The sequence below is a fragment of the Bipolaris zeicola genome (assembly GCF_000523435.1).
Source record: "Bipolaris zeicola 26-R-13 unplaced genomic scaffold scaffold_73, whole genome shotgun sequence".
In the NCBI taxonomy this organism is placed as follows: Eukaryota; Fungi; Ascomycota; class Dothideomycetes; order Pleosporales; family Pleosporaceae; genus Bipolaris; species Bipolaris zeicola.
This window is the reverse complement of record NW_006912122.1, coordinates 49,751-68,819: the sequence shown is the minus strand read 5'-3', so window position 1 is coordinate 68,819 and position 19,069 is coordinate 49,751. Positions and strand designations below refer to the sequence as shown.

The window sequence follows — 19,069 nt, the reverse complement described above, 5'->3', positions numbered from 1 at the left end:
CCCGTCCGTAGACGTTCACGTGCCTCATGGTATGATGAAGATGTAAGCTTGCCCATACTCTACTCCTCAATCTTCTCCGACTTCCACAACGTCCAGGCAAAAACAGCCATGAGCTTCAGTCCCGCCGCAGTCCACAGGGAGCCCGCGAGACCTACACTGCTATGCGCAAACAGGCCACCCATGCAAGCTCCAATGACCAAAGCAAGCGGCGCACCAAGTCTCCTATTACGCTCTACATTGGACATCTTGAACAGCTCGGGATCAGAAAACAAGTCGCAGTAGTTACTCGTCAGCACAACACTAGTCAGTCCATTATACTTGAGGGCGCGCGACGTAACCGCCTGTCCACTCGACTGAAACGCCACCGAAGCAAGCGGCAGCAAGACCTGCCAGTGCAGACCTTCACCCGTGTTCTTGCCAACCGTAGTAACAATCGCTGCGAAGACGATAAGCAGCATTTGGAACGAGTACGAGGCAATTAGTACCCAGCGCTTTGCAGGGGAGAAGTAGCGATGGAAGCGGGCAAAGCAAAAGGAACCAGCGCAGAATGCGGCGATTGAGATGCCGGCTTTGATCCAGCGGATGCCCTCAGAGGGAGCGACGATGCCTAGGCCTAGGTAGACGGTGTTTCCTAATTCACCTTGCATGAGTAATTGTTGTGTCGTGTTTCAAGAGACGAATGGAAAAGGATTTGTAGTAGATAGGAATTAGAAGGTGTAAAAAGTCATGTAACATGCTCGATCATGTCTCAATAGACGAATGGAATGAGTCGTGGTAGGTAGGTAGATAGATAGATAGATAGGTAGATAGATAGATAGATAGATAGATAGATAGATAGATAGATAGATAGATAGATAGTAGAAAGTGTAAAAAAGTCATGGAAAAACCCACCTGTTTGCATGCTCACAAACGAGCCCCAGATGAAGACAGCCGAGCTATCCAGCAGGCCTGTAATCATGTAACACAGGATCAAGACTACATCGGCCCAGTTTCTGTTGACGTTGGTCTGCATGTAGCGCCTCATGCGGTGCAGCGTGGCGTGTGCATCCGACTTTCCGCCGTCGGCGCCATTTCGGCCGAGAAGAGGCGTTTCCTCGTCTGCAAGGCTGCGCGTGACAGTGCTGGGGGTGGCGGTGCTCATGTTTTGGGCGCTTCCTTGCGCGTTGGAGGTTTCCGAATATAGAGAGGGATATAGAGAGCGAAGGGAGGGGGAGAATCGAGAACAAGGGAAAGAAGGCCGTCTGTCGGATCTGGGGGGTGATCCTTGAAAGACAAGGCGCGGAAGAAACGGCACTGGTTGGCAGCTTTATGTTGTCTTGGAAGAGCAAGATTTCCAGGTTTTTGTCTCTTGCCTTGTTTGAATCTTGAACGTTATCGGAAGTAACGGGAAGCCGGCTGGCGGTTATGCAGATCGTTTTTCAGGAACCTAGACTCAAGCTTCGGTCAAGGTTATCCAAGCTTCTGCTGCGCGGAGTTGTCGGCAATTGCAGGATAGCGCAGGAGGTTTGGCCGACTGGTGTAATGTGAGTAGCAACCTTCCTGTTACGAAGCGAGGGCGTGTTTTACATGTACAAGCAATAGCGATGTGCGTGCGGGGAAATGCTTGAAAGACGGGTCGAGAGTTGTGGAAAAATCGTGGATTGGCGTGTGCGCATTGATGCATGGTGATGAGTGATGTTTAGCTCAAGGTATTCATGGCGTCATCGGAAGTACGGCATTGGCCGACGCGTACTGCCAACCGCCGAACATGAAAAGGACGCGTTTTCCGGTTGAAAAGAGAAAAAAAAATCTGTGTGCCATTCTCCTCAGAATTGGCTCTCAATTCATTCTCTCCAAGCCATTATGCATCTTTCGTCATTGCTGGTTGCGCTCAGCTGCTATGGCGGTGCTCTTGCGGCTCCATTGGAGCAACAAGTACCATTGCCTGGCAACACAGGACACCATGCTGGGCCTCACAAGATAACCAACCCGTATAGGCCGGGTGTGAGTGATCCTTATGACAGGAAGGTCGATTCTCAGGGCGACAAGCTTCAGCCGCTGCCATACGTGAGTTTACATTTGACATGTATCCATGAAGACCACTAACCACTATAACAGCGAAATGACGACGGAGCAAGCGTCATGGGCCCTCGCAACCGCGCCCGTGAACGTCAGAACCCAGATCTCGTCCGTCCTCCTAGCACTGACCATGGCGCGATCCCCAACATGCGCTGGTCCTTTGCCGACTCCCATATCCGCATTGAGGAGGGTGGTTGGACGCGAGAGACCACTGTTCGCGAGCTGGGTACCAGCAAGGAGCTCGCCGGTGTCAACATGCGTCTTGAAGAAGGCGTCATCCGCGAGCTCCACTGGCACAAGGAAGCCGAATGGGCCTACGTGCTCGAAGGCAAAGTCCGCATCACTGCTCTTGACACTGAAGGCGGTAGCTTCGTCGATGATCTCGAGAAGGGCGACCTATGGTACTTCCCATCCGGCCACCCTCACTCTCTCCAAGGTCTCAGCCCCAACGGCACCGAGTTCCTCCTCGTCTTCGACGACGGCAACTTTTCTGAAGATTCCACCTTCTTGCTCACAGACTGGATGCGCCTAACCCCCAAGTCCGTCCTGGGCGAGAACTTCCGCGTCGCCCCCGAAGTTTTCAAGGCCATTCCTGACAAGGAGAAATACATCTTCAAGGGCTCCGAGCCCGGCCCCATCGACAAGGAGGTCCCCAGCGACAGCAAGGGTTACAAGAAATCCAAGCTCCAGTTCACCCACAAGATGCTTGCTCAGGAGCCCGTCAACACGACTGGCGGCCAAGTTCGCATCACGGACTCCACAAACTTCCCCATTTCCAAGACAGTGGCTGCAGCCCACCTGCGAATCCAACCTGGAGCGATCCGCGAAATGCACTGGCATCGTAAGTCATATAACCCCCATTTCCCTCCTTTTGTGTAAAAAAAAGACAGGCTAACATATCCTCCCACAGCCAACGCAGACGAATGGTCCTTCTTCATCGCTGGCCGCGCGCGCGTCACCATCTTCGCCGCCAAAGGCACCGCGCGCACCTTTGACTTCCAAGCCGGCGACGTAGGTGTCATCCCACGCAACATGGGCCACTTCATCGAGAACCTATCCGACGAGGAAGACGTCGAGGTGCTCGAAATCTTCCGTGCCGACAAGTTCCAGGACTTTAGCTTGTTCCAGTGGCTCGGCGAGACGCCGCAGAGACTGGTTAAAGAGCATCTTTTCGAGAGTAGTCCCAAGGAGGCCGAGGAGTTTGAGAGGGCGATTAAGGATGCCGAGAGGGATCCGATTAAGGATGTTGATCTTGGTGAGGACGAGGATAAGGAGGAGTTGTGAGGTAGGGGGGGTGGGGGGTTGATGGTTGTGGGATTAGCTTGCACATGCTTTAGGTGTTTGAGCGAGACATGGTTGACCTTGCTGAGAGATTGATGTTTGAGGGTAGGCGCAGGATACAACTTTACATATTGTTATTCATTTTCTGGGTGGGGTTTCGTAATGTTATACAATTCCAATCTCATTTTACCCGAAGCGATTTTTTTTTGCTTACATTCGCAACTACCTTTGAATAAACGTGTACACAGCTTACAACCAGGTGAGCGATAATGCACGTGGAGTTGGATTGGGAAGTCAAGCTCCAACAAAAGTATTTTGACGATGTGGATTACACTAATCCCACCTGGGTATAGCCATTCCCCGTAACCATTGCTCAGGTGAGCAATCTAGTCTACATGGTCCTATCTCGTGGAGAGACTCCTTAGCCTCCAGCTGTCGACATCTCACGCGGGAAGCTATTCATAGGACCGAGATGCCGGGCGATCAAAAGATGCTTCTTGGCAACGGGGTAAAAGAGGGTTCATTCAATACGATGGAACACGATCCAATACGATTGCTTGTCACCTGCCCTTGTCATCCCTGGTACACCAACGGTCGATATGGGCATGGTCGCGAGAGCTTACATTAGTCATTTGGTGACGCGCACTGGAGCATATCACGAGGTGGATGAGCTTTGTTCTACTAGCTCCACAGTTCAGGAATTGCATCTCTTCCGAGCCACCGGAAGTATTCATGGCAATTGTGGCTGCCCAGGCATTTTGGGTTTCTGTGGCGGAGTAGCGCACCATAAGATGTAATCTATTATATCCTCCCGCAAGAAAGTTTCTACCCCCTGAACGAAATAAGATACACCCAGATAAGCAGTCGAGCGTCCATGACGACGCAAGGTCCGCGACGCAAGGTTAACTATTTTCGTGTGCAGGACCTCCGTACTATGGGAGTGCATTGTTTAGTTCTTTGTGTAGCGTTGTGCTGCGGCTCATCACGCTGTCAAAAAGCATGTTTCGAAACATGTACCCATATGCCCATTATGTATGTACGCGTGTGCGCCTATCCACAGCACGCAAGCCTCCAACACTGGTTGTGTGTGATGAGTCTCACAGCCTCAAGAGAGGCGCCATTTTCGGAGTGGCCCATCTCAGCACAGGAGTAGGGCCGCGCTGACAGGGAACTATAGTTTATAGAAGAAGAAAAAAAATACTCCGTTTCCACGGACACGCTCCCTTAATCAGTGAACGGCTGCTTGTCGATAGCAATCTGTGCAATCAATGGATAACGGAAAGCTTGCATGTTCCTACGGGACGAAGGGGCCAGGTGTCAGTGCGGTATTACCTTGGGCCGACTTGATGGGAAGCAACGTTTGATCTGCAATTCCAGGAGGGGACGAGAGGGGGGCAAGGACCCGCTGTTTAAAAAAGCCGTATGGCGCCCCCATGCTGATAATTGTTGGAAAGGGCACGTTTGACGCACATCAGGTCGACAAGGTCAGAGGCGAGTGGTACGAATACGCGCGGCTTAGACATGTGGAGCTGGTCTGATTATAGCGCATGGGGATCGATACGCGATTGGAACTAGGTTCGCTACCGCGACTCCTTTTCGTTTGCGCTTGTGGACGGGACAGATAAGTGGTGGAATTGAGCTGCTTGGCGGAGTACGAGGTGGCAATGTGTGTGGCGCTGTCAATAGGGGTGTAACCATCGGGGGGGGGGAGGGGGGCATGGCAGCGGGTGTCCCGCGTGCGCGTGGAGTGAGACGGTGCGGTGGTTATTTGAAGGGTGTGTGCTGATGCGTGTGATACTGTGTAAGCAAGTATATGTCGAGGAGAGAACAGGGCCGACTGGTCATGATGGGATTCGGCGCGCGCGATCCAGGCCTTGGGACGCCAACCCGAACAGTCGCTTGTTGCGGGGTGACGTGACGTTCCCGTCTCAGGGTCCAACAACGAGCGGGTCCATGGCATTGGGATAATCATGAAGACTAGGCTTCATCTGGGGCGTCCGGCCTTGGTAGTGAATTCAATCAATCTGACTGGGCCGGCTCGCCTCCATGCTGGGGTTGTCCAGATGCTTGGCAGAGATTGTGCTCCTTGGACCTGCCTAGAGCGAGCCCGTTCGCTGCTCGCGGCGTGTTGTGCGTGTGGGTGGCTGTCTGCGCCTGGCCGCTGCAAAATTGGTCTCCGCTTGTGCAAGATTGCCATTCGCCTCCACGGGCCCAGAGAACCGTCCTGCACTCGGCACGCGTGCCATAACGGGTCCGTCGCAAGCCTCCACGTCCCAAGGCCGGGCCATGCTACGACGCGTTGAGCGTCTCCTTTGTTGGCGTTTCAAGTCATTGGCACATTCCCCTCTCTCGCGTGCAATACGCCTGTCGGTAGACTCGTGTACCGCAACTCAGCCCCCTTCGGATGGAAACGCTCCAGAAGCTGCCAGGGCCATGCCCCGTGCACACGGCGCGGACGGGATGTCTCCCTAAAGGCTTTGACTCTCTCCTTGGTTTTGCAGAAGGATAGTCGGTCTGCCGTGTCAGTATATATCCTGCTGTCCCACGGATTAGTACACCCGCCAACTCTTACTGTCCCCAACCAGCGCCAAAGAAGAAGAAGAAAAAATGTCGCGACACAGGATCATTGCCCCGGCGGAAATCGAGCGACAAATTGCCCAAGGCGAACCGATTGTAATTCACGAGGGCTACGTCCTGAATCTAGGAGAATGGATTGACAAGCATCCGGGTGGTCGTCTCGCCATCCTGCACATGGTGGGCAGAGATGCGACCGATGAGATCAACATGTATGTAGTGCAGAAGACGTCCTAATATATACCAACCATAGTCCCATCGGATACAACTATTGCCGATGGTCCGGTCACACCATGTGCCCGGATGGCTGCGGAAGGGTTGTGTAAGCATCTCGGCGTCGATCATAGGCTGACTTGACGCCAGCTACCACTCCAATAGGGCGCTGTTCATGATGACAAAGCACCGCATTGGTCGCGTCCAGCTGCCTTGGGCCAACCTCGAGCCTCCAATTCGCTCGCCCAACTACTACAAGAATCTGGAAGAGAAGAAACGAGTGGGTGCCGTTCCTGAGGCTGAGAGGCAACGACGCGGTAAAAGCGTCGACTTGGGATCGGTGAGTCTACTTTCTATCCACAATCATACATCGAGCCAGACTAACAGGCAACAAAGGCTGCCGCTATCATTAGCAAAAAATTGATCGGAAAATCAGACACTTGTGTATTCAGGCCAAGCAGCAGGCCTGCAAGCGACCCGGAAAAGATTTCATTAATCGAAGATGATGCCGAAACATTGACCATCACTGCCGAGGAAGAGAAGAGGAGACACCGCGAGCAATATGCCACTGAGCAAGAAAAGCTAGAAATAGAAGAGGGCATCCGCGAGAACCCTTCGCTCGACGTCGAGACGCAAAAAGCCATCATCGAAGACTACCGCATTTTGCATCAACAGATCAAGGACGAAGGCCTCTACCAATGTCGTTATTCCGAATATGCCAAAGAGTCGATACGATACGCTTTCCTTTTCGCCGCTTTTGCCGGCCTATTGTACATCAAGTGGTACCTGACATCAGCCATCTTCCTGGGTCTATTCTGGGTATGACCACAACTCTTTCACAATGCCAGTAAATGCTAATCCATTTGCAGCAACAAATCATGTTCACAGCACATGACGCCGGTCACCGCGGAATCACAGGAAACTTCGTTGCCGATACGCTCATCGGTGCTTTCATCGCAGACTTTTGCTGCGGCCTCAGTATCGGCTGGTGGAAATCCAGCCACAACGTACACCATCTCATTACCAACATGCCGGAGCACGACCCGGATATCCAGAACATCCCTCTGTTCTCCACATCGCCTACCTACATGAAGTCCATCCTGTCCTCCTTCTACAACTTCCAGTTTGTATGGGATGCCGCATGCGATTTCTTGGTTCCCTACCAAAAGTACCTCTACTACCCGATCATGGGATTGGCACGATTCAACTTGTACTTCCTCGGCTGGCTGCATCTCTGCTCACCTCGCGCGGCTCAACTAGGTGCAGCTTGGTGGACGCGCCACGTCGAGCTTGTCTTCATGTGCTGTTACTGGTATCTCTTCGGCTACCTCCTTGTCTGGGTGACACTCCCCACATGGCCAATCCGCATTGGCTTTGTCCTGATCTCGCACCTCGTCACCATGGTTCTCCACGTCCAAATTACCCTCTCCCACTGGGGAATGCCCACCTCCGATCTTGGCCCCACCGAGTCTTTCCCGCAACGCCAAATGCGTACTACCATGGATGTTGAATGCCCGCAATGGCTCGACTGGTTCCACGGCGGCCTGCAGTTCCAAGCTGTCCACCATCTCTTTCCCCGTGTTCCACGCCACAACCTTCGCAGAGGCCAAGAGCTGGTCCGCGAGTTCTCGGCAAAGACGGGTATCAAGTACCACTGCTACGGCTTTGTCGAGGGCAACAAGGTAGTCATTGGCCGCCTAGAGCAGGTTTCACAAATGGTGAAAATCATGGTCGATTGCCAAAAGTACATGGCTGAGACAGGTGAGAGCGGTTTGCATTAAGTTACGCGCGGGCGCGAAAGAAAAAAACGCTACTTTTCTTCTTATTTGGAGCGTAGATTCTATGATATGGCGTTTAAAAAAACATTTACTCACTTTGTAATTACACGAAAAGTAAGCATAGAGAGGCTATTGCAAAATACTACGAAGATTTTATGTCGAATTTATCTTGAGAACTTTGATTGACTAGAGGGGTTTTTTCGTCTTGATATCAACTCTAATCATGATGACCGGAACCCCAAAGAAGAAGCACAGAAGTACAGTATGTATCGAGACTATCTCATGCTAAGCCTTATTAGGTATGAGTGGAATATCCTTGTACCCCATATACATGAAATATCGTGCCCTGGTGGCCCTAGCTAGTCGTAACTTTGCCCCGTATTATTTTAGGAACTTGGGGGATGTAAGCTTCTAAGCTGTTCTTATCTTTACCCAGCTATCGCGCCTATCAGATCACTAGCCAACCTCTTAGATGACACGGGACGCGCTTACGTTCACTTCTTTAGATGAGACCCCATGTTAAAGTGTCCAATTCACTAAAATAAAAGCAGGTTCACTGAAACTTCCCAAACGTAGTTTGAAGCCTTTTCTTTCCCTCAACCTGTTAGACTGCCAGCATCAATGCACCATGATATCCTAAAGTGTTATAGCGTGGACCTAATCCAAGACCAAAGTGTCAGGAATACGGAGATCAAGTCGGACCTACATTGATATTAACACTTGCAGTAAAGACCCGGTTTCCGATAATCATAATCCATGTCAAGAACAAAGTAACATAAACCTATCGATTGTGGTAACTACTCATGCAGAACTGACCACGGGCAGGCTGCTGATTGATCAGAAAGCGAGCACAACGATGGTTTGTCGGCGGTACCTGCGTTAGCTTTCCAGTTTCCCTAGGTACTATCTGCAAGCTAACACTCCATTATGGTTTTACTGAGTGTTCAGTACCATTGCTATGTGCGCCAAGTGTTCAGTGACATTCAATCGACCATGCCGGAGGCCCAGCTATACAGCTCTTTTACTGATTTCTCCAATTATCAGATCTTGCCTCAGCTGCCCCCAGTTTTTTCCTACGTTTCCTCCCGACTGCACGGTCGGCTTTCATTTCCTGTCGACACCACCTCCACTCATCCACCGCCTCATCCCACACGCCAAGCAACAAGACGACCCCAACAGCCTCCGCCATGGTACCACAGCGTCACACTCGGTAAATCAGCCTATTCAGTGCGGCATTCCGCCAGCCAGTAACCCTGTAGAGCAAGTTTTGTACAGTTTTTACGGAACTTGAGTACCCCGATGTCCTTCGCCAAGGCAATTCGCCGCCTTGGCTCTGCGCCCAGGCATGCATGTGTATAGGCCACCCGACAGAGAGGATATAAAACTTTCGATCAATGAGTGCTGGATTGTTTCTTCTCTCTTTACTACCTTGTACGAAACAGCTGGCCTCGAGTTGCTTTATACATTTTTCGTTAGACATACAAGCTCAACTCGACAAATCAATCCCAGTCGCTACTATACAGTCAATATGAGATTCTCAATTACCCTTCTCCTCGCTGCGGCCGTGGCAGTCGTCGCTCAAGACACCGTCTCTGCTCCCTCCAGTGACTGCGAACCCCACGGTGACCACTGGTAAACAGATTCCTCTCATAATCCCCAGTAACGAAAAGAAAAGCTAACTCCACAAAGGCACTGCGCCGACGGCGTCCCAGAACCCACTACTCCTCCCACCCCCGAGCAGCTCGCCAGCTTCTCCGCTGCGGAAGCCGCCGAGGACTCGACTCCTGCGTCTGCCATTGCCTCCAGGACTTCTTCTGGATCCGTCCTCGTCACTCCTTCTTCAACTCACTCCCATGACGACGATGATCACGATGATGACGACCACGTGGCTACCGCCAGCACATGCGAGCCCCACGGCGACCACTGGCACTGCCCCTCTGGTGTCGCAGAGCCAACCGCTCCCCCTGCTGCGGCCGTCTCTGGTACCACCACTACTTCTGGTGCCACTTCTGGCGCCGCATCTGCCGCATCGTCTGCCAGCCAAGCTCCCCAGCAGACTGGTAACGCTGCCTCCCACATCGGTGCTGGCCAGGTTGTCGCTCTCATAGGTGCTGCGGCTTACTTCCTGTAAGCGTTTGTGTAAATGCTTTCACCCGGGCTGAGATTCAATGAGCCCCTATATGCATAATTTGGAATGGGTTTTTTGATTGGAGCTTGCCAGTCGTTTTTGTACATAGATGATGATTATGGGTATTATGAATATTTCTTGGACTGATCGGGCACGTGGTCAGTGACAATGGAAAATAGTACACTGCTGTTGGGTTTCCCACTCATGGGAATTTGTTGCCATGTTGTGTTTTGGCAATCTTTGCACGAATTTCTTCAGGGTAGTTTGGTCTAATCAAACTATACTCATTCGGGGTATTCGCATCTTCGTTTCCAAAAATGTGACTGGGAAAATAGCAATAGAGTTAGCAGCGAAATATATACAAAAGTACAGTTAAAGTAAACATACAAATTAAAGAAACCCCTGGATTAGAGCCAGTCTTACATCCGATGCATGACGCAATCCCAAACAGTACAAGGGTGTAGGCGGCAACTAGGCTGGGCAAGGAAATCAGTGTCAGCAAGCTTATGCAGGGCTGTCCGTAGTACCACAACATCGGCATATCGATCTATTACTTCAACCAAGAATTTCGCGTTTTATACCAGTAGTCTCAGTAGTTGTTGGGCGCTCTAAAGTTCATGGTAGTAACTGTATTGTAGCTATATTAGTCCGGTACAACATAACAGCTGTGTAATCTACTGGTAAAAAAGTAAGATACGAGATAGCAATTTACTCCGCAATCTTTCGACTAATCTGTTATTAGCTTAAGCATCTTTGATTTCCCACATATTGTTTCTGGTACTAGGAAGCCCTGTATCTGACAAGTAATCCTTGTTATGTACCCCCCTTCACCACTATCCGGATACTCCTAGTCTCGACAACCCATCTTGTGCACAAGAATTCGTCCATCGTAATTACGTATCTGGGGGAACTACCGATCACCAAGATCCGCTCTTTTATCATCAGATTCTTTTCGTATCGTTCACAGACTCGTTGATCATCTATCGGGCCGTGTGAAACAATTTAGGGTTGTTTTCTGTGTCAGCTTACTCATATCACTGATAGCAGATGTACGAATGCCCACATGGGAATGTCAGGCGTGGAACGAGTGATACAGTTTAGATAAAAACTAGCTTGTTTAATAGTATCTAGTCGGAATAGACTGTGTAACTTTTTTTGGGCTGGAGTAAGGGACCATATAGTAGTATTTTTGCATGCATGTGGTGTGTGTGTGTGTGTGTGTGTGTGTGTGTGTGTGTATTCGCTGCTCCAGCTCCCAAGTTAGTACCTATACCTCAAGTCTCTTGACTTTGATCTGTGTATAAAGAGAGAGAGAGATAATATCTTCTCCTAGTATTTGTAAGACTGCTAACTACAAGGACAAGAGGAAGATAGCCTACAGTCAAGATACGATGGAACCGCCAAAACTAGACAAGCTCTTATAGCACAGGTATTCATGGAAAAATATAACAGTTTCCAAAGCGACCAGGCACTTCTTGAAAAAAAAAGGAGATATTTTACACAACCTCTCTATATCCTCAACTTCACCCTCGTTCATTCACTCTATTGCAACAGTAAAGCAGTAGGATTGCTTGCAACAGAAATGACCAGCGTGGTAAAAGCTCAGCGAAAGTAGCGCATGGTACAAGGTTATTTCCCTAGATGATTCCGTGTCGAACCAGTAAATATCCCTGGCCGTAGAGTCAAAGCAAAAAAAAGCCAAGCCCTTTAAAGCTAATATGGATTTAATCAGCCACCAATCTACACCGAGGAAGCGAACGTCACAAGTAGAGTAGTAGCAAACAGACACGTCGTAATAAGAAACAAAGATAATCATCACATTCATAATCATATCTATGTGCAACCCGTCCCAAGCAGGTCGACACACTCGCTTTAAAAACAACAAGTACAAAAACCAAGATGTGGGGGGAATATATGCTAGCCTTTCCTTTACAACCCAAAAACGCAGAAAATGCAGCAACGTCCTTTTTTTCCATTTGCAATGACGGGTTTGATGCATATGCCAATGAATGACTTTGTTGTACGACCAAAATGATAATGATGAAAAAAAGGATTGTGGGGACAAGCAGGTTTTAAAACCCATTGAAGCCCATCATGATACCGGCACCGGCGATGGCAGCACCGCTGATCCATGGGTTTGCGGTTGCGGCTGGTGGAGCAGCACCACTGGGAGACTGGAAAACTGTACCGGTGATGCTGGGGCCGTTAACCCTAGGCCCACCAGTGCCGATTGCAGCCGTAGACACCGCATTAGGAACAACCTGGGCGTTGGGAACGCCATCAGCGCCCTTTTTGATTTCCTGAATGTTTGACGCAGTCGCATTGAAGTTTGTTTGGGCGAGGGAGATTTCGTTGTTCTCGATATCGTAGACGACATATGCGGAGCGTAGGAAGGTGTCTCCAAGGACGGCTAGGGAATCGCCGGCTGGGCCAACTCCGAAGATGCAAATGGGCCGCCCGCGGCTGACGGCGGCAAGTACAACGAGTTCGTTGAGGGGAACAGAGATTTTGACGCCGGAGAAATTAAAGTCGACCGAGCCTTGTCTGTTGGCCAGGTCGCAGTTGACAAAGGCAGCACCCTGCGAGGAGTCGTACTGGGCGTTATAGGTTTGGTACAGCGCATTGGCAACCTGATCAGGTAGGTACATCAAGGACGAGCCAGAGTCGAGTAAGACAGGCACGTTTTCGTCCTTGAAAAGAGAACCATCGTTACCGTTCTCTCCCATTCCGGTCAAAGCAACGACGAACTCGGCAAACTGGCCCCGTTCGGGAATGATGGGCAGCGTCTGCAGTTGGCCACTGAATTTTTCGGTATCCACGCCACCAAACAGAATGCTTCCAGTTGAAGCGTCCAAGTCGTTCAGCCATAGCGAATAAGCCATGGAATTGATGGCGCCGTCATCTCGGAGTTTTTCAGGCAAGTTGGGGTAAGGGTCCAAGCCAGCGCGGCCTACGGCGACCTCGTTGATGGGATATCCGATACCGAGAATGCCTTCTGTCGAGCTCGATACGTAGCCAATACCAAATTGCAAGTCCTTCAATGTCTTGCCTCCGAAACGAAACGTATCCGTGGCATAATCTCCCGATGCGCCTGATCCGTCTACGTAGGAAATGTTGAAGACGCTATTGACATATTTGTATGTAGACGATTCGTTTGCGTTGTATGTGCCTGATGCTCCGCACTGATTCCCGCCTTGCATACAGAGATTTGAGTTGACCGCGTTGACCCAAAGATCGCTGCTACCGGTATCGATGTGTAGTCGGAACTTCTGCGGTGGAGTGCCTAAACTTGCGTTTGCGAAGTATAGAGTTTCGAGGTTATCGAGCGTCTCTTGAACGGTATTTTGGCGTCTTCGTAACCGGTCGTGCGCGACTGGATTAATGACATTGCGGCGCTGGGTATCGAGCAGGACTACTTTGGGATTCTGTCATGGGCGTGTGAGCGAACATGTTTGCGTCGGTGCGGGAGGATTCGCTTCGCAAGGCTGAAAGCCGGGGTAGATAAGAGTGGCACCTACCTCTCGTGGGACGAACTCTAATGCCGCCGCAGCTGACACTAAAGTTGCCGAGAGTAACAACGAAGATTTCATGATGATGTTTTCTGAAAGTTTAATGCCCGAGGACTCTGCCAATCTATACCACGAGAGGGGAGGACCCCTGGTGTGGCTGAGTGAGATTTGATGCGCAAAGAGTGGGCGGCGGCTTTGGAGGGCGTTTCGGGCTGCTGAGGCGCAGAATGCAATTCAAAGGCAGTGGCAGGCTTGAAGCGGGGGAAACAGGGGGTGGCCGGGCAGTTAAAAAGTGAATAGCAAGCAGAAACACAGGCAAGGTGAAGCAGAAGCGCGCGGGCTGTCGAGGTTTTGACGCCGCAGGGGGGCGTTAGAGCCCGGGGTGATGACGACGCGTGTATGATGAGGTCAAGTCTAGATGTGTTACGGATTCAGCAGCCTTACGTACTACTGCTGCCCACGTAACCGCCCGAGCGGCCAGGCCATTTCAAGATACGAGCAGCCGATGGATGAATTGTTCTCAGAGAAGAACAGTGTGGCGGTGCCCTTGTTGGTGTACAGTGTGTACTACAGCCATCATCCTCAGCCATCAGCCATCAGCCATGGTTGTGCCGATCCATCGAGAGCCGCCTCGCAACCCTGTGCCTGCACGCTGCTGACAGAGACAAGGTAGCGAGAGATGATGCCACATGAAAGTTTGAGGCATTCGGGCGGGGATCAGGATACAGTGTGTGGTGAGTGGGTGCAGGGCGTGTGCTACCTCGACAAGCCTCATACGTCAGTGGGCAGGTGCAGGTGTCCATTTGGCGCCGTCCCTGAACCATCCGAAGCCTACCGACTGCGCAGTTTGCTTATCCCCGGCCTCCCAAAATGCGCCCCCGGAATCAGGTACATCCGCACCCGTTTTCTCGCATCCACGTTGCCCAAAGATAGTAAATCCCGCACCGTCGTCGTTCCCAAGACGTTTGAGCTTGAAACAACATCCACGCGCAAATCTATTCTCCGGCACGCGTGGGCGGCAACCATGGGGGTGGCGTCGAGGCGCCACAGCCGGATTCTGTGAACCTATCCTTTTGTCCACATGATTGCGCGTCATTTTCCACCGTGGCTGAGCGGTTAATGACTGACGACGACGACTATTCCAGCTTTGTATTGAAGCATCCGCCGTCTGCCGCAAGGTCGAGCGAGGTGTAGGTCGAGATGCATTTCGGGCCTATTGTGCACGTGACGACTAGTCCCAAAACGGTAGGCCCGTGAAAGCGCGTCTGCAGACCGTCGCGTCTCCCGCGTCACCCCTCCACGTCCGATATCCACGTCCCAAAATGTCCAAAGCCGAGTCGTCAAAGGCCGCTGCCAGCAACACTGTCAAGCCCAACCCCAATGCTGCTGGAGGTGCAAACTACGAGCTGCCATGGTAATTGACTATCCCAATTGCCGCCCTGGCCATATACACTGACACTTGTCCAGGGTAGAAAAGTACCGTCCCGTCTACCTCGACGATGTCGTCGGCAACACCGAGACCATTGAGCGCCTCAAGATCATCGCAAAAGATGGCAACATGCCACACATGATCATATCCGGCATGCCAGGTATCGGCAAAACAACCTCCATCCTCTGCCTCGCCCGCCAACTCCTCGGCGACGCCTACAAGGAAGCCGTCCTCGAACTCAACGCCTCAGACGAGCGTGGCATCGATGTCGTCCGCAACCGCATCAAGGGCTTCGCCCAGAAAAAAGTCACCCTCCCCCCGGGCAGACAAAAGCTCGTTATCCTCGACGAGGCAGACAGCATGACAAGTGGCGCCCAGCAAGCCCTCCGACGCACCATGGAAATCTACAGCGCAACTACCCGCTTCGCTTTCGCCTGCAACCAGTCCAACAAGATCATCGAGCCCCTCCAATCCCGCTGCGCCATCCTCCGCTACGCCCGCCTCACAGACGCCCAGGTCGTCCGCCGCATCATGCAAATCTGCGAGGCTGAAGACGTCAAGTACTCGGACGACGGTATCGCCGCACTTGTGTTTTCTGCAGAGGGAGATATGCGTCAGGCAATAAATAATCTGCAATCGACTTTTGCCGGCTTTGGCTTCGTCAACGGCGATAATGTCTTCAAGGTCGTGGATAGCCCGCATCCCATCAAGGTGCAATCGATGATCAAGGCGTGCCACGAGCAGCGTATTGACGATGCGCTGGCGTCGCTGAAGGAGCTTTGGGATTTAGGGTATTCATGCCATGATATTATTAGTACCATGTTCAAGGTTACCAAGACGATTGATACGTTGAGTGAGCATGCGAAGCTCGAGTTTATCAAGGTGCGTAGTCTCGCTTTCTAATCCGTCTCCAGAAAGAAAACAAAATTCTAACAGCACGTAGGAAATCGGCTTCACACATATGCGCATCCTCGAGGGCGTTCAGACGCTCCTGCAGCTTTCTGGCTGCGTTGCCCGCTTGTGCAAGATTAATATGCAGCCTCAATTATTTGCCCTGCCTACCAAATGAAAATGAAATGATAAAAAGTTTGTAGCAATGTTTATTCGACATTTAGCATGGCGTTTGGCGTGGACATGACGAGCCATATGATAGGGTAGCTCCCAACGGAATATTAACAGTCTTCATATTAATTGCCTCCAAGCGTGATTGTCACATTCAAACATGCCAGCAAATTCACAGCAATATTGCATTGTCATTTCACATTACTATCATTAGATGTGTTCCCTCGAGAAAAAAAAACACTTCTCGTGCTCTCCGAGACCCGGCTTAGCTAAACATACGTGTAGAGCACACTCAACTAGGACCTCGGCGCAGGAGTAGGAAACGGTTGAGGAAAGGGATACGATTGTGACGACGTCAACGGAACAAAAGAATTCGTGTGCGTTGCGTTTGCAGGGCCCGAAGACGTCAGATTGGCTGTAACTGGTTTCTGGCCCGTAGCGATATCGAAGTGGTTAATGGTGCGGTTGAAATAGGCCAGGGCTGCGATGGCTATAAGCAAGTAATCAAGGTTAGCCCATCATTGCATCTCAAAATTCCTGTGCTGGAAAACTATACAAGGAGGGCCAAACTTACGCTGGTAATAAGGAATCTCATGCCCGGACTCGTAGATACGAGCAAAGCTGAAATTACCATATTGACGGACCTCACCGTACTCTGTACCGTCGACAGTCATGGGCTCGTATCCCGCAGCGCGGAACTGTTGGCTATGCGTGTATTCCAGTGCCAAACTAATAGCCTGACCACCAAACCAGTTGCCTGCAGTATTACTCGTCAGCACATCCATCCTCGAGTACAGCGGGGAGGTGAGGAAAGGAGAGGATGAAGAGATAGAAAACCCACAGATATAATCAGCATCCCCATACGCCAAGCTAACCCGCACATCGTGATTAAGCAGATACTCCAAATCGAGCCTGTAATTCGGAAACACCCAATCTCCACTACTCTGGAAAGCATAATAGATGTTCGAGTTTGACAAGGTATAATTCACAGTCACGCCAAGTGCCTCTTGCACCTTTGGATCGTTCAGATAATTTTGAAAGTTATCGGGCGGCGTTGGATCTGCGGTCGGGTGACGGATATCGTACGTGCCGCGGCCGCTATAGTAGTAGTATGGCCCTTCAACATTATCGCGACACATGTTTGCTGATTCGGCGCAAAATGCCTTGACGCCAGGCAACAAATCTGCAGTTGTGATGCGCGCAGCGGGATCGAAGTACGACCCATTTGTGCCCGCTGCGATGCGGCATTGACCAATCTTGTAGCGGCAACCGCCAAACATGTTGTTTGCGAATTTGGCGTACGAGTAGACCGTGTCGTTGTAGGCTTTGATGCCGTATGTGTTGTTGACGGCGAATTCCGGGTACCAGTCTGCTTGCACCTCTACGTCGATGAGGGCATTGATGAGACTCAGACTGTTGAAGTTGATTTCGTAGCCCGGCATGCTTCCATTTTGGATCTTTTGGTTTTGATCGTCAAAGTAACGGTAGAAGGTGGGACCGTAGTGGCCGCCGTAGGATTCGGTGGCGAAATTGAATTCTCGTGATGCGTTTACAGGACCGATTTTGGCATCGAACTTTGGGATGGTGGCGAAGAGCGCTTGCAAAACGTGCTGTGTACGATGTGTCGTTAGCTAGATAGTACGGTGAGAAAAGGACGTGTTCAAAAATACTTACCCATACTCCTACTGCTGCAAGATCAGTCGTATCAACCGTGCCCCGGTTCAATGGATCCAAAACTGGCCAGACCCCAGAAGAATCAGAGTCAGTAACGTTGGGAATAAAATCTCCCGTGAAATCGTTGAAAGCGCCAACACCCTCTGCTTGGTAGCTGAAGCCTGTGCCGACCGGCTGTGAAATGTACAGCATGTTAGAGATATTATTCCAGCTATATGGGTTATACACAGCCGTGATATTGTCATCAATCATGCAAGGTCCATTTTCCTGGAAGAGCCCAATAAGGGAATCGGATCCAGGACCGCCATTCAACCACAGAGTGACCGGGTCGGAAGCAGGATCTCTACGGGATTCAAAGAACCAGAAGAAGATGTGGACCTATATAGTTGTTAGTGGGAAAGAAGGTATCTATACCAAAACCAAAGCACCTGGTAACATACATTAGGTGCAAGATCCACATATCCAGCATAACTCTCTACGCCAGGTGTTGTTTCGCAGATACCAGGGTTCTTGTATCGGATCGTGACATTGTTGGGCGCAGTAGCAATCTTGTAGCCATGGTCATCCCTGGGCAGCAGGACATGCTCACTGCGCTTTTCCCAAGCACCCTTCGGCACGGCAGCAGCGTGTGATGCGAGCAAAGAGAGTGCCAATAGCGGTGTGGCTACTGACTTGGCAAACATTGTGCCTGAAGAACTGGACAGCAATAGTAGAGAGAGTAGGACGCACCACGGTGTATTTAAGCTCCCTTGGAAGCAAGGCTTGACAGGCTTGTCCTACCCTTGGCGCATCCTCCTGTCTTTCCCTGCATGTGCATGAACCCATGAACTACTTTGACCTTGATCCGAGAGTTCCCATAGGAGGTCCGGTCCTACGACAAAGGAAAGTGGTTGGTCCTTGCCTCAATAAGTCTAGCCAGCGATGCAATACCCTAGCAATAACCTTACATTCCCACATGTCAACACAAATAAACCTGGTACTCTCACTACTGATGACAAAGCTCCTTACCGGCTAATAAGAGTAAACTATGTTGGGCAGAGATAAGGTATAGAAGCTGGTTGGGCAATGGCGGCAGCGCTAGGACTCCTATGACGGAGGATACAGACCTGAATGAGCGTTATGCTTTCGGTGTTTACACGGCCAAATTTTGGCGTGCATGTGTATAAATGCATGAGCAGGAACTATCCGGATATCCCGTCAGTAAGAAAAGGTTAAACGGCCTAGAAGGTCATGAGATGCAATGAGCTATAGCCAATGCACATCCGCGGCATTAATCTGAATCTCTGCCATTGAGGCGGTGACAAGGTGGCGTGGTTGCGTGGTTGTGGGTGTGCGGGAAAAGAAGTACAAGATGGAAAGACAT

The 19,069-nt window shown here is 50.9% G+C and overlaps 8 protein-coding genes across 8 annotated transcripts; 5 read left to right on the top strand and 3 right to left on the bottom strand.

Annotated features, from left to right (window-relative positions):
* Nucleotides 1–59: 59 nt before the first annotated feature.
* COCCADRAFT_5014 (uncharacterized protein) lies at nt 60–1,141 on the bottom strand (the record flags this gene model as incomplete). The annotated part of the gene is made up of 2 exons (XM_007714036.1): nt 60–631; nt 892–1,141. The coding sequence occupies 2 exons, from the start codon at nt 1,139–1,141 to the stop codon at nt 60–62; spliced, it is 822 nt and encodes a 273-aa protein (XP_007712226.1).
* A 701-nt stretch (nt 1,142–1,842) lies between these two features.
* Nucleotides 1,843–3,342, top strand: COCCADRAFT_36738 (uncharacterized protein; the record flags this gene model as incomplete). The annotated part of the gene is made up of 3 exons (XM_007714064.1): nt 1,843–2,046; nt 2,098–2,899; nt 2,969–3,342. The coding sequence occupies 3 exons, from the start codon at nt 1,843–1,845 to the stop codon at nt 3,340–3,342; spliced, it is 1,380 nt and encodes a 459-aa protein (XP_007712254.1).
* A 2,060-nt stretch (nt 3,343–5,402) lies between these two features.
* On the top strand, nt 5,403–5,642 carry COCCADRAFT_96056 (uncharacterized protein; the record flags this gene model as incomplete). Its single annotated transcript, XM_007714063.1, has 1 exon — nt 5,403–5,642. The coding sequence occupies one exon, from the start codon at nt 5,403–5,405 to the stop codon at nt 5,640–5,642; it is 240 nt and encodes a 79-aa protein (XP_007712253.1).
* Nucleotides 5,643–5,946: 304 nt separating this feature from the next.
* COCCADRAFT_96002 (uncharacterized protein) lies at nt 5,947–7,907 on the top strand (the record flags this gene model as incomplete). The annotated part of the gene is made up of 4 exons (XM_007714062.1): nt 5,947–6,125; nt 6,277–6,466; nt 6,523–6,945; nt 6,996–7,907. 4 exons carry the CDS (start codon nt 5,947–5,949, stop codon nt 7,905–7,907), a joined length of 1,704 nt encoding a protein of 567 aa, XP_007712252.1.
* A 1,525-nt stretch (nt 7,908–9,432) lies between these two features.
* Nucleotides 9,433–10,035, top strand: COCCADRAFT_5011 (uncharacterized protein; the record flags this gene model as incomplete). Its single annotated transcript, XM_007714035.1, has 2 exons — nt 9,433–9,536; nt 9,594–10,035. 2 exons carry the CDS (start codon nt 9,433–9,435, stop codon nt 10,033–10,035), a joined length of 546 nt encoding a protein of 181 aa, XP_007712225.1.
* Nucleotides 10,036–12,104: 2,069 nt separating this feature from the next.
* On the bottom strand, nt 12,105–13,622 carry COCCADRAFT_96003 (uncharacterized protein; the record flags this gene model as incomplete). The annotated part of the gene is made up of 2 exons (XM_007714061.1): nt 12,105–13,457; nt 13,551–13,622. 2 exons carry the CDS (start codon nt 13,620–13,622, stop codon nt 12,105–12,107), a joined length of 1,425 nt encoding a protein of 474 aa, XP_007712251.1.
* Nucleotides 13,623–14,863: 1,241 nt separating this feature from the next.
* Nucleotides 14,864–16,039, top strand: COCCADRAFT_96026 (uncharacterized protein; the record flags this gene model as incomplete). The annotated part of the gene is made up of 3 exons (XM_007714060.1): nt 14,864–14,955; nt 15,009–15,852; nt 15,914–16,039. 3 exons carry the CDS (start codon nt 14,864–14,866, stop codon nt 16,037–16,039), a joined length of 1,062 nt encoding a protein of 353 aa, XP_007712250.1.
* Nucleotides 16,040–16,328: 289 nt separating this feature from the next.
* COCCADRAFT_95978 (uncharacterized protein) lies at nt 16,329–18,389 on the bottom strand (the record flags this gene model as incomplete). The annotated part of the gene is made up of 5 exons (XM_007714059.1): nt 16,329–16,522; nt 16,607–16,789; nt 16,874–17,642; nt 17,707–18,084; nt 18,147–18,389. 5 exons carry the CDS (start codon nt 18,387–18,389, stop codon nt 16,329–16,331), a joined length of 1,767 nt encoding a protein of 588 aa, XP_007712249.1.
* Nucleotides 18,390–19,069: the final 680 nt, after the last annotated feature.